General features: G+C 44.3%; 1 protein-coding gene across 6 annotated transcripts in view; it reads left to right on the top strand.

Moving 5' to 3' along the window:
• The window catches only part of TEP1 (telomerase associated protein 1), a 1,162,857-nt gene that overhangs the window by 313,938 nt on the left and 834,038 nt on the right, over positions 1-14,881 (top strand). For 4 of the 6 annotated variants that reach the window (XM_078652640.1, XM_078652638.1, XM_078652637.1 and 1 more), the window contains one exon: positions 4,899-5,003. The exons of the other annotated variants lie outside the window; for them this stretch is intronic. In XM_078652640.1, coding sequence (XP_078508766.1) covers positions 4,899-5,003 — 105 coding nt within the window. The remainder of the gene's footprint in view (positions 1-4,898; positions 5,004-14,881) is intronic. 6 annotated transcript variants of the gene reach the window in all.

Genomic DNA, 14,881 nt, shown 5'->3' on the forward strand with positions numbered 1-14,881 from the left:
CTTGGTGCTTACATTTCTGATATGTGTGCCTTTCAATTCCATGCATTGCTGTTCTCCATGGCTCTTCACAATCAAGATTGTTTGTCTTACGTCAATTACTGCAGCACACCATGTCAGTGAGATGCAAGTGCTACCCATGAAGCTCCATAGGTAATTTTCATTCTTGACAAACTGGTGCTGAGAACCTGGGCTTTCTTTCTGACAAGCGTTTTATCAGTCTTACACATAGGTCAGTCCATCTCCCTTCTTGCTTTTTTCTTGCTGCCACACCACTTGTAAGAGGAGGAACAGCTGCTTCTTGAATGAAAAAAAGTGCTCAGAGTTTTCATATTGAGCCTATGAAAGAACACTGAGTTGACAGCCAGCTTTTCGTTGGTATTGTCAGTTCTAACAAGATGAAGGCTGTGCAAAAATGGACTCATTCTATGTGGCTCATCTGGTGCACAGTGACATGCCATACTGAAGGTAATTAACTTGTTCATGAATGGTTTCTTTTATTAGCTCATGTGGAGGAAATGCCTATTTTTGTATCACCGGCTAGTTTTACGACAGATACTGCTGGTTTTCCGTCTCGAGAATGCACTGAGGCCTGCTAACCAGACCTCCGTGCCTGTGCCTTGACCCTAAAGTGCATGTTGATTTGGCTGTACCCTGTTGGAAATGGCTAAACTACCAGTAAGCCCCTAGTAATTGGCTTCACTGGTACCCAGGGCATGTAAGTTAGTGGGGTTCTTCAGGGCTTTCAGCTCTGATTGTGCCACCTTGGAGGTCACCCAAGTAAAACCAATCATGCACTGCTAGCCCAACTTTGCCCATGAAAGCAATGTCAAAACCCCCACTTGCCCTGGAAATGTGTGCATGTCACCCCTCCGGCAGGCCTAGTGAGCTGTAAAGGCAGGGAGCAATATATGACCGAGACAGGACATGTACTGGCAGTAAAACATGCAAAACCACTGTTTTACTGTGGAAAGACTTGGTTACTTAGCTGGTGAGAACAGGGTTACATGCTGACCCCTTAGTTGTGCTGACTCCTGAACAGTGCGACTAAAGTGGACACCGAAAGGTATAAAACAACTCGTTACGTAAAGCCCGACTTGTATCGCAAGTGAAAATTATGTGAATTGTTGCAGTATGCAGCTTCAGCAAAGCTTCCACTTTCTTGCCTTAAACGTCCTGTGCCTTCCAGTGCACACATGTAGTCTGCTCCACGAGACCGCTTTTTGCTAGGGACCCTCGGGGAAGAGAACAATGAGGGATTGCAGGCCAGGGAGGACGCCCCTCCCTCCTTCAGGAAGTCACTTGGTTGTTAACCATATAAGGCAGGCTTCAAAGATGAAGCCTACTTTGAAGGGCGGATGTGTGAACCCAGTGGGGAGGGCTGGCCTATTGTTGTGGTAGACAGGCTGGCACATGAGGCAGAGAGGGGAAGCCAGTTGCCAAACCGGTCTCCCCACAGGCATGTAGCCCTGGGGTAGCCATGCACCAGGATTGTAATAGTGAGGTCTGTTCCCCAAAGAGAGGGGTCTCGTCATCATGTGAGTGGGCAGATTGGTGCATCCTGGGATAGCCAGATGCCACACTCTCCAGGAAGTGGTCACCGGATGGTAAGGAACCTGGTAGCTCATTGGCTACCAAATGCTCCTGCCCTGAGGGCACTTTCTGGGCATGAAGGGGGCACCCCTGGCGCCCAGACCTCGGAACTCGACCGACTTGGAAGAAGGACTGCACCTAGTGACTAGCGAACAGAGGAACTGTGCCTGCTCTGTCCTTCACCTTCCGTGTCCTGCTCAGGGAGCAGCTGTCCTCAAATCCCAGTCAAGCCAAGAGAACTCCAAAGTCCATCTGACTGGGCGTCTGTTCATTCTTGTGTCTAAATTCTTATAAACGGTCTGTGTTTATAAATTGGTGTCTGATTTCTTCTTTAGTTGTTGTAGTAATGTTTAAATGCTTAACACATGTTCCTCTGTGTAAGCCTTGCTGTTCAGTGCCACAGCTACCCAGGATTGAGCTGAGGGTTTGACAGACGAAACCCAAGAGTCCTAAATGGGTTGGTAAGTGTATTATACTGTGAGGTTGCACAAGCACACCATATAATGCACCTCATTTCCTCACACTTACCAAACGTTGTTGTAGCAGGTAATCTGCTCCTACACTGAACTGTGCATAGAGACTTGGGACCTCGGGTACTAAGGTGAGTTTTGGCACACCCTAATTCTCTAACATCCCCTACCAGACTAGCATCAGTGTCTCATTGGCTCTTCCAAAATACCAATGATTAGACAACCCAGAACATGGAACTTAGATTACCTCAGGCAATGTGGAACACTATGAACACTCTTTCGTTATACTCTCATACCAGTCCAAAACAGAGAGTAAAAGAAGACACGTGCAAGTTTGAAATATTTATTTCTAATGCTGTGTTCTCATGCGCAGCATCTTAGCTAATACAGTACAAAAGAGGGTGGAGATGGACAGAGCATCTGAACCAATCAAACACTCACACCCAGTCAAAAGATTTGGGTTTGATCCATCACCGTTCTTTAGCCCACTCTGCCACCCCAGTTCAGACATGGCTATGTGCAAATCAGTCTGACCCTGTGCCTCATGAGAACAGTCCAGCCCTAACTGCCAAGCCATGCCTTCCCTGGACCGGAACCAAGCTTCCGAGGACCGGTTTCTGGCATTACAGCCGTATTCAGCCCGGCTTGCTTGAATCCAGGGGCAAAGTGAGCAAGGGACTCACGTCTGAGCATACCCTGCCACACTTATGGCGGCCAAAGCGGTATAAAAGAGGGTGGTGATGGACGGAGCATCTGAACCAATCAAACACTCACACCCAGTCAAAAGAATCTGGGTTTGATACAACACCGTTCTTTAGCCCACTCTGCCACCCCAGTTCAGACATGGCTATATGCAAATCAGTCTGACCCTGTGCCACATGGGAAGCTAATACAAGCAGACATATTATCAGAAACAAGATTGTCAGCATAGTTACTATTCCATAAAATACAAAGGGAGAAAGCATGTTATAATGCTAAATGGAAACAGGTTTGAACTATACCTATATTTCACCCTCCCTTGCTAGTAGGTTATTTTATATCTACAGAAGGTCTCTTGGGATTACATAGGCGGCCCATACCTCTGGTATTTAGCAGAAGTGGATCACATCAGATTCTGTACCAGCTCTCAACATACGAATGTTCTCCAAGTGTGTGTGATCATGCCTACACAGTGCATTATTAAACGCGCCAATCTCAGAGGTGGCCACAGCTGCATATATGTTATGTCTAGAACGTGCGCTGATCATTCCGAACAACAACCACTGTGTTGAAATAACCTTGAAGGCCTCGGCACTCACTGTTCAGACTAAGCTTACCAAGCAAGGCTGCTAATATAGAAAAACATGTTATTCTCGCATGAAGCAAGACACTCTGCTAAACTCTAAACATTTAATAAAGTGTGTTGTGTGCAAAAGGCAGCAGAAAGGAAAAATGGCGTTTAAACTTCTAATAAGCTCATGTCAACTTAACACTGTGTGAATGCAAGGCTCAGCCCCACGACATTATGTTGATTTTACTTGTTCCCCTCCCCTCTTTCCCAATACAATGATGAAAGTGATAGGTGGAATGCTTTTAAAATTCTCAGCCATTAGAAATCGCTTGGGAGACATTTCAGTTCATTCCTTTTTGTCCACTAAACCACTACACAGAGGGCTCAGCATTATGCAAGTCAGAATTGGTACCCCAATTTGTCAGGCAGAATACTTCTGACTTGGAGCACATGCATCCTCACACTGTTTTCAACTTTAGGGGATCATAGCCACTGTCGTACAATTGTCCTGTAGCATAAAGAGCACAGGAATTACGCCTTGTTGATATTTTCCTAGGATATTTGCAAACATTAAAATTTGGATCTAATATATGTTTGTGTTTGTTCGTGTACGTGATGTCCACATTGGTACTCCATTTTGTCATGCTTTTGACTGTGATATTCCTGGCATCGTGTGTACACTTGGCACTTGTGTGAAGTTATCAGTCTCTGAAGTTCGAGAACAGTTACCTGTTATCCACGAACATTTATTGACATTTTGCTTAATATCTCTAAAACAGTTAGATACAAATTCAACCAACCATGAAAAAGCAGCATATGATCAACAGGCGCTGTGCTTGTTAAATTTACTTTCAGTGATTTTCTACTGAATAAGTAACCAGTGTCAAGCCTCATGTTAATAATCTGTTTTGGGAACACCTTCTGACTGTTGATCCGTTTGACCAATCTGCACTAAATATGCCACACTTAAGGTCTGGGGTTTGATCCCACTCCTTATCTCCCAAGTTGCAAATTAAAACATATTTTCTAGAGACCTTGGTACTAGCAACGCTCCCTTTGTGGATTTCACACTTTGTCCGTATCTTCTGGACCTAGGCATTCTGCCTTAACTAGCATTCTGAATCTTGACAGTGTCACCTGTCCTACTGGGCACTCATACCTCTCTTGAGTCAATATTGTGTCCCTTTAACAAAACAATATCAGACATCTAAGTATGAGCTTGTCAGTGGGAGTGATTTCTAAATTGTTATATAAAGAATACATCTAGGACAGAGGACATTTGAATGCTCGTCTCCCTAGTTTTTTGCACCTAGACAGGGGCGTAACACAGGCCCCCGCATCCCCCGCAGTACGGGGGGGCCACGAGCTGCCGGAAGCCCCCTCAGCACTGTACTCACGCTGGAGAGCTACGGATTAAATCCGGAGGGGGGGCCCTCTGTGTACCTTGCAGGGGGGCCCTTTCAACTTTCATTACGCCACTGCACCTAGAGTGTTATTTTGCCAATTAATTGTAACCCCTCTTATTTTATTTATAGACCTATTTTTATTTCCTTGTATCATACATGCAGGCCTTGCAGCAGGACCCTCCTCCACCGAGCTCTAGACACGGGAGTCGCAGGAGTCAATCTCGGAGCGATTGGGAGCACAGGGACTGGCAGACTATCTTTGCACAGGTGGGTGGGTAGTCTTGGAGGGAGAGGTTTTCTAGGTATGCCCTTTAATTTTTGGCTTGCATTTGGCAGTGTTATGACCCTGAGGGTGAACCTCCTTTGGAGGTCCCACCTTGTAGGAATATCACATTTCTCACACATAAAGTACGTTTAGCTACATCTTTTTTAGAATATGTTTCACCATCTGGGGCAGCGGACAATATTCTAATGTAAATGTACATCTTAAATGAGCCCCAGAGTAAAAAGCATAATTCTACGCTTTCATTGTGTTTCAGTGCAAAAGCCTTTATTATGGCCTGCACAGCAGTAAGGTGTGTATCCATGCGTATGCAGTAGTTCCCTGTGAATAAATTCATCAATATTTTCTAGAGCTATACATACCAATGATAGTGATCTGTGTCCAGATATTTGTAAGACTACCGTTGATATGGACTGTCTGACATCCTCCTTTGTGAGGCTTTGGAAATCGCTTTTCCTACATGTAAGAACCTTTGCTACGCATGCTCCTCTTTTACAAATGCTGCACTCCTTGCCATGTCCTGCATTAAATATAGCTGCCATCACAAGTTAAGGTCAGGGCTACTTGAAAAAGAGCAGAATCTCGCCTTCACTCTCAGTCCTCATCAGCTGCTGCTGACTGTGCCTGTCTCAAAGCTTAGAGTCAGCGTCCATGAATCTCGATTCACCAAAATACCAGGGTTAGCAGAAGTGACATCATGCATGCCGAAAATGCTTTCTCAGGAAGTGATGCAATAAGATATTTTGATCTTCATGACATCACAGGTAGTACATCACAATAGTTAAGCGTTGTACAGTTGGCTGAAAATTAATAAAATGCCACAAAGATTACTAAACAGATGCATATCTATATAGATAACAAGAATGTAAATAAGAGTGAGGGCACAATAAACCAGGGGTAAGCCCATCACCTATCCATGAATAACCTCTTTCATTCATTCACACTCTCTTTTTCAGTTAATGTCTTCCTGTTCTATCACGCTTATTCTAGTACCTTTATCTCTACTTGACCCTTGTTCGATGATATCGCTGTTTCACTCTCACCCCCCTTTTATTTTCAATTCTATTCCATTTTCCTATCACCTGCACCTCATTAATTTCTTAGCTTAGTGTCATAGACTCATTGTTTCATGTTAATGCCCATCTTTGACCACTGTCTAATCATCTTGTCTATACATCGCCCCTTTTTCCCCACCTCCCCCAATTCTGTCTCAAATATTCTCTCACATCCATCTTCCAGATTCCATCTTCCTCTATTAGGGTTATACTTCATTATCTCCAAGTTTGTTTTTCAAAGCTTTCTGCTCTGCTTATTGAAACCCTGTTAATTGCTCCCAAGCCTCCTTTTTTTATCTGCCTACCTCACACCTGTCCCCGTTCATTCCCTTTCCATCCCTTCAGTCAGTCTCTACTTCCCTGTTCACCTTCGCCTAACCACTTTGCATTGGAAAAATTCGTCCCTCCCCTTTTTTTTTTGCTGTGTGACATCTACATTCACTTGACATCCCTTTCTTTTCGTCACTCTCTTCTGGGTTTGCTCTCCTAGGAATGTGGGAGAATGAGCTTTCTTCATGTTAACCAAGGTTCAAAACTGGGAATGCTATGGTAAAATTGCACACATTGAAAATACTGCACCTGCCAATGTCAGTATTTACCTGGTGCACAAGTGGCAACTAGGATTAAATGCCAATCTTATAGATATCTAGCCGCGGATTCCTTATCTTAAAATCCTCGCCAGGCCTAAAACTGGATCCAGAAATGTTTTCAGCAGTACCTCTGTGCATCAGTAGAGGGTGTCTAGTAGCTCCCTAGAGACGTCACCCAAATGTGACATCAAAGGAGTCCATATAAGCCCTCCTCCAACGCTCTGGCTTCAGTTCCTTCTTTTTACGCTAGCAACACTGATCCGCACTGTAGTTCCACTGGCTGGTTTTCGGCCTATTTGACATTTTTTCGTCTATGGAGCAGTGTGCATTTTTTCTACCCTTTTTAATGTCCTTGCGGTTCAGACCTTATGAGTTCTGTGGCCGACAAACGTCCACCAAAAACCCTCACTCAGTTTGCATGTGGTGTCGTGGTGAGCATCAGGACTCCGATGAGTGCGACTCTTGTCGCCAGCTCCAACTGAAGATGCGAAGAGAACGTTGCATGAAACTCCTTGCGGCACTGATGTCACAGTCATAGAAAGCTCCTTGTCATCATCGGTCCCCTAGGGCGCTCTATAGACTGCGCGACTCCTTTAGGAGACATTCCCATGCGTGTCATTCTCCTTCAGCATCCGGGGGTAAGTCTCAGTGTAGGCTGTCGAAGTCGCGGCGCCTCCCGCCTTCGCTGCCTACCGCTGGCCCCGCTCTTCTGTTGAAGTGCAGGGGCATGAGTCCACCTGTGTCTCTCCACCTATCCTAGGGTCTATATTATATTATCAATCTCTTAATTCTATTGTTGGGTATCCCCTTCTTCTGCAGCACCCTTGGGTCCCACAGAGGTGCATGATGTCGTGCCTGTGTCCCCGCCACCTGGTACTCCTACCGTCTCCTGTTCCAGACACCTCAACAATGCCGGTGCACCGTCTGTTGAGGTTACCACCTTAGACTCCTGCTTCTGCTCTGCCAACTCCAATGTCAGCGCCAGGCTCTTGTCTGCCGGCTCCAATGGTGGTGCTGTTTACTCTGATCGATGCTCCTCCTGATGTTGAGGCGTCAACCGGCTTTGATTACAGCATTAGATGTGGCGCCAACTGAGCCGGCCATCTCAGACTACCTCTGGTTTTTCCTTCTGAGTACCAGGGTTGTGGAGGTACTACAGAATGTGGGGTGTGTCCCCATCCCATTTCGGACACTGTTCCACCCCTTATGCAGTCTAGGTGGTTACTTGACTTGAGGGACACCAGTGGCTTGGAATCTTCTTCAGCCTCCGGGCTCCTGGTTTGGCTACGGAGGCGAGTTCCTTTCTGATGACTCAATTGAGTTTCAGTTGTTCTGGATCTACAATTTCTTTCTGTGGAATCGTCAACAAACCCTTTACTTGGCATTCTACATCCTGACCAGTCTAATGTAGAGCCGGTCCTTCTTTATAGTGACTGACTTTTTGAAATCCTGTTGGGTGCTTGGGCTAAACATGAAACAAGGCTCCCTGTGGATTGCTGTATTTCCCTCAGGCATGACCCAGTCCCTCCTGTCCCTCTGGAAATGGAGGCTAGAAAATGTTACACTTGTGGTAGACGTCTTTTCTCTTCTTCAGGTTCTGCAATGTTATCTCTGAACCCTTTGCGTCCTTGTCCACTTCTCCCACGCATTATGTGACGCAGTAGAGTGACTCTTGCCCTCCCTTCCATAGGACATCTGCAATGCTCTTCTTCCATTGGTAAGAGATGGGCAACAAGCTGCCATACTTAGCATCCGCTGTGGTATGGATACCACCGATTCTGTTGGTCGAGCTATGGCCTCTTCCGTAGCTCTACGTCGGTGTGCATGGTTGCATACTTCCAGGTTTTCTGACGCTGTGCAAACTACTTTGATTGACATGCATTTTGATGAGGTCTCCCTATTTGGTATGCATGCGGACTGCTTTACTCCGGTTTAAAGATAGTCAGGGTGGTGCGGAGTCGTAACTCTAATTTTGTACTAGGTTTGTTGAGGACAATTTGTTTCCCCTTGTTTAGGCTCTTACCAGCCTGCATAGGGAGGAGTACTTTTCTCCCTTCTAAGGTTACACCGGATGTGGTGTTCCTGCTTGCTGCATGTGCTTTCCTTCTAGTTTATTCTGTCAGTGGCAGGTTTAGTTTAGACGATGTAGGGTTGGGGCTTGGCGCACAGTTGGTTATATAGTAGGTGAATGTATCTATGATAAATTGCAGTGGTTTCCAGGTGCTCCACAGGTGTCGCATCCGTTCAATTGCGACTCCGAATGACTATTTGTGAAGTGTGCTACTGGAGTGTAGGCACATCCCTGTATAGGGCACACTGATTCGGTTCAAGGCACTAGAGCGAGCTGTGCCATAGAATTCCAATTGAAGTTTCAAAAAGCGAAGGGTAGTTTTTCACAAGAATTTATTCCATAAAGTTCATATTTTTCTCATATGAGTAAAGGAATTATCGATGACATCATGAAATTACACGGTGCTCCGATGCATTTCGGACATATAGTCCTTTGTCAAGGAGCTCTACAAAAGATGCAACAGAAAAAATAAGTCAATGGAGAGCCTTCATGGTAAGTATACAGTCGTTTAAATGGCGGGGTAAGTGAAACGACCGCGTGCAGCCCAGATGTAATAAAAGGTGAGGGTAGTGGGTGAAAAACGAAAATAGACCGTGAAAAACGAAAATAGTCCGTTAGCGTGTTGTGCTCAGGGGAGTGAAAACTCGATAGGATAGAAAACATGCCTTTTTAACCTAAGCATTGAGCGTGCATATATTTACATCGCGTGAATAAAAGAAACGAAAATGATCCGTTAACGTGTTGTGTTCATAAAAGTGCAAGCTTAATGAAATGGAAAACGTGCCTATTTTAACCTAAGCGGAAAGCGTGCATATGATTACATAACACTTAGGGGAAAAAACGTGTTCCAGCGTGGCATTAACTGCCGCGCGTCTCGGAAAGCTGAACAAGGTAAAGGTGGTACTTACTTAGTTACCGGGTCGTGCAGCATGCAACGAGTCGGTGTCGGCTATGGAGGCTCGGCAAAAGGGATGTGAAGTTTATGCTAGAAAGTAATAATGGAAATCAACAAAGGACTGTGGCCGGTGAAAAAAGGGTTGGAAACAAACTGTGATAACGGCGGCCATTTTAAGAAGGCTAAGAAAATCAAGGAGTCAATGAGACATTGGGTTAAACAGCAGCAGAATTACAGTGCAAAGCGGCCATAAAACAATTAATTACAAATAACAACTGAGTTCAGTGCGGTCATTGAGACCAAATGGCTTTTGGGACTGAAGTCTATAAATCCACGCCGTTTCGCGTTGGAGAAGGGTCTTGTTGTTGTCTCTCCCTTCTGTTTTAGGGACCAACTCAAGGACCAAGTATTTGAGTTGAGCCACATTGTGGTTTGCCTCGTTGAAATGGATGGCTACATTGGATTTAGAGTTTTTTGTACGGATATTGGACTTATGTTCATTAAGTCGGATTTTAATCTTTCGGCTGGTCTTGCCCACGTAGATCTTACCGCAAGGGCACTTCAAAAGATAGATCAAATTGGAAGAGTCACAAGTGGCATCCACATTCAGTTTAATGTTGAATCCTCGCATTGGGTGATTGATGTTGTTGCCTTTAATAATATTGTTACAGTTGTTGCAGTGGTAACAAGGACGTGTACCTGTATGTTGTGTGGTTTCCCCTGTCATGATCGGTCTAGAGAGAATTTCCTTGAGATTCCTTGGTCTGGTGTATGCAAAGATGGGTGGTTCTTTGAACAAGTTCTTAAAATCAGGCTCTGAAGAAAGGATTCGCCAATGTTTCAGGATGATGTTTTTATAGCATTTGCTTGAGGTGGAATACCTTGACACAAGGACCACTCTGTGGTCTACTGGTTTCACTGTTCGTTGTAAAGTTTTCTCGCGGGGTATTGCGGCAGTTCGTTGGACTGCGTCTTGTAAGATGTCATCAGGGTATCCTCTGTTTTTGAATCTAGCTTTCATGGATTCAATTTGGGTCATCCTTATTTCTGGGTCAGAAACAATGCGTGTGACTCTGAGTAATTGACTGTAGGGTAAATGTCGTTTCAACGAGTCCTGGTGGAAGCTACTGTAGAGTAGAGAATTATTGCGATCAGTTGGCTTGCGAAAAAGATCAGTTACGATGCCTTGGGGAGTTAGTTTGATAAGAACGTCCAGATAAGTTATCTCCTGATCACTGATGTTCCAAGTGAACTCAATGCGGTCATCTTTAGTGTTTAGTTCAATAAGGGCCAATTCCAAATTTTCTTTTGAATCTTTCCAGATAAAAAACAGATCGTCGATATACCGTACGTAGAGTTTTAAATGGCTCATCCAGTTGGCATTCTTGTAGATGTGACTGAGTTCGAAGTTGCCCATGTAGAGATTTGCGTACGTCGGTGCCGCACAATTGCCCATGGCCATGCCGGACATTTGGAGGTACCACTTGTCATCAAACTTAAAGTAACTGTGATACAAGGTGTATATCATCAGTTCCAGTATAAAGGGTTTCAAAGAATCATCCATTTCAGCTGAAAGTAGAGCTTGTTCTATGGCATTGATTCCTCCGTCATGGGGAATCGAGGTGTATAAGCTTTTGACGTCAGCTGTACACAGATATAACGTTTCATTCTCACCAATTTGTACTGAGGTTAATTTATTCAAAAATTCGGTGGTGTCTTTTATGTGACTTTGTAGGTTCAGAACCATAGGTTGAAGATAACGGTCTATTAATTTTCCCGTCGGTTCATGGATCGAGCCTCTGGTAGAAACAATAGGGCGAAATGGAGGGTCCATCAAGTTTTTATGAATCTTGGGTAGCATGGTAATCGACGGGCTTCTTGGATGTTCTACGGTAAGGTATCTCTTGGTTTTGTCATCAATAATCCCATCAGAAGTGGCTTTGTCAATGATTAACTGTAATTCAGTACGGTAATCATTAGTGGGATTACCTTCCAAAGGTAGATATACATCAGGATCCATCACGTGTTCACGGGTTCTTTGGTCATAGAGTTGAGTGTTGAGAATGACAAGAGCGCCACCCTTGTCTGCCTTGATGCATTTAATGGAAGGATTCTTGGCAAGATTCTTCAGGGTATCCAATTCCTTGTTGGTGATGTTTCTCCGGGTTTTTTTTCGAAAGTTGATCTTGGCTATGTCCTGTTTAACCAGGGTCTCAAAGGTGTCAATGCTTTTATGACTGGCGGGTGGTATGAAGGTGCTCTGTGGGCGTAAGCCCATGAGTTGATCCGGTTTCTGTTCTTTGGGTGGTTCTAGAATATTTTTGAAAAAATGCCTCAATCTAAGTTTCCTGGTGAGCTTAAAAGTACTGACGTCCAATTCCAAAAGGTTGGTGTCGTAAGTAGGAATAAATGACATGCCTTTTTGTAAAGTCCTAGTCTCAAAATCAGTGAGTTTGGTGCTTGAAATGTTAATAACTAGCGATTCTTCTTTTGTGTTTTTTGTCTGGTCCTCGCTTGATGTTGGGTTTCCTCGTTGTTTTTTACCTGCCCTTTTCCCCCGTCGGGGTCTGCGGTTTTGTCTGGGCCTGATCCTAAAAAAGGCTCGCTGGTGGTTAGGTCTACATCAGAAGTCGATGGTGTTTCGTGAAGATGACCAGTGGAGGCTGAGGCGCCTGTCTGGGTTCTTTTGGGAGGACGGTTAGTATTGTCACTTCCTGAAGAGGAGGTATCAGTGTTTGGGTTAAAGGGTTTGTTTCTGCGTCGTTGGGCGTATAGATCCGCCCACGTGTAAACCTCTCCCAATTTGTAGTCCAGAGTATCCCGGCGGAATTTCCGGATCTTACGTTCATTTATTTCCCTCGTGTGTTTCTCGAGTTGTACTTTAATATCCTCTAGGGTGGATGACAGTTCCTCAGCAGTGATTGATTCTTTCAGTTCATCCTGTATAATTTCGATTTCATGAGAGAGTTCTGTTAGGATGCCTGATAATTCTTCTACGATTAGTAGTATAAGGTCCAGACTGCACTTATTAAGGATGGCGTTCCATCTTTCAATGAATGTTTTGGAGTTCTTGCATAACGACGGTTTTAAAGCAATCCGTAGGCCACGGGGAATGCGGAGTACCTTGTGGTATTTGATGAGGGTATGTGCGTGTAGTTGTTGGTTGATGCGACGTTTAGATAAATATAATAATTGTTTGACGCATTGCTCTTTGGTTCTGCTGGTGGTGGTTTGCGTGAGGTCTTCATTGATCAAGGCATAGATTCTCGCTGTTGCATCAGTGTCAAAAGCAAGGGTGTCAGCTCTTGCTTCGGTAGATTTCGAGATCTCTTCGTATTGCATTTTCAAAGTTCAAAGGGTACGTGCTGCCGGCCTTGGGAACAGAAAAAGCGTTGAGACGATGTAGGGTTGGGGCTTGGCGCACAGTTGGTTATATAGTAGGTGAATGTATCTATGATAAATTGCAGTGGTTTCCAGGTGCTCCACAGGTGTCGCATCCGTTCAATTGCGACTCCGAATGACTATTTGTGAAGTGTGCTACTGGAGTGTAGGCACATCCCTGTATAGGGCACACTGATTCGGTTCAAGGCACTAGAGCGAGCTGTGCCATAGAATTCCAATTGAAGTTTCAAAAAGCGAAGGGTAGTTTTTCACAAGAATTTATTCCATAAAGTTCATATTTTTCTCATATGAGTAAAGGAATTATCGATGACATCATGAAATTACACGGTGCTCCGATGCATTTCGGACATATAGTCCTTTGTCAAGGAGCTCTACAAAAGATGCAACAGAAAAAATAAGTCAATGGAGAGCCTTCATGGTAAGTATACAGTCGTTTAAATGGCGGGGTAAGTGAAACGACCGCGTGCAGCCCAGATGTAATAAAAGGTGAGGGTAGTGGGTGAAAAACGAAAATAGACCGTGAAAAACGAAAATAGTCCGTTAGCGTGTTGTGCTCAGGGGAGTGAAAACTCGATAGGATAGAAAACATGCCTTTTTAACCTAAGCATTGAGCGTGCATATATTTACATCGCGTGAATAAAAGAAACGAAAATGATCCGTTAACGTGTTGTGTTCATAAAAGTGCAAGCTTAATGAAATGGAAAACGTGCCTATTTTAACCTAAGCGGAAAGCGTGCATATGATTACATAACACTTAGGGGAAAAAACGTGTTCCAGCGTGGCATTAACTGCCGCGCGTCTCGGAAAGCTGAACAAGGTAAAGGTGGTACTTACTTAGTTACCGGGTCGTGCAGCATGCAACGAGTCGGTGTCGGCTATGGAGGCTCGGCAAAAGGGATGTGAAGTTTATGCTAGAAAGTAATAATGGAAATCAACAAAGGACTGTGGCCGGTGAAAAAAGGGTTGGAAACAAACTGTGATAACGGCGGCCATTTTAAGAAGGCTAAGAAAATCAAGGAGTCAATGAGACATTGGGTTAAACAGCAGCAGAATTACAGTGCAAAGCGGCCATAAAACAATTAATTACAAATAACAACTGAGTTCAGTGCGGTCATTGAGACCAAATGGCTTTTGGGACTGAAGTCTATAAATCCACGCCGTTTCGCGTTGGAGAAGGGTCTTGTTGTTGTCTCTCCCTTCTGTTTTAGGGACCAACTCAAGGACCAAGTATTTGAGTTGAGCCACATTGTGGTTTGCCTCGTTGAAATGGATGGCTACATTGGATTTAGAGTTTTTTGTACGGATATTGGACTTATGTTCATTAAGTCGGATTTTAATCTTTCGGCTGGTCTTGCCCACGTAGATCTTACCGCAAGGGCACTTCAAAAGATAGATCAAATTGGAAGAGTCACAAGTGGCATCCACATTCAGTTTAATGTTGAATCCTCGCATTGGGTGATTGATGTTGTTGCCTTTAATAATATTGTTACAGTTGTTGCAGTGGTAACAAGGACGTGTACCTGTATGTTGTGTGGTTTCCCCTGTCATGATCGGTCTAGAGAGAATTTCCTTGAGATTCCTTGGTCTGGTGTATGCAAAGATGGGTGGTTCTTTGAACAAGTTCTTAAAATCAGGCTCTGAAGAAAGGATTCGCCAATGTTTCAGGATGATGTTTTTATAGCATTTGCTTGAGGTGGAATACCTTGACACAAGGACCACTCTGTGGTCTACTGGTTTCACTGTTCGTTGTAAAGTTTTCTCGCGGGGTATTGCGGCAGTTCGTTGGACTGCGTCTTGTAAGATGTCATCAGGGTATCCTCTGTTTTTGAATCTAGCTTTCATGGATTCA

Source organism: Lissotriton helveticus, chromosome 7, assembly GCF_964261635.1.
Source record: "Lissotriton helveticus chromosome 7, aLisHel1.1, whole genome shotgun sequence".
NCBI classification, from domain to species: domain Eukaryota; kingdom Metazoa; phylum Chordata; class Amphibia; order Caudata; family Salamandridae; genus Lissotriton; species Lissotriton helveticus.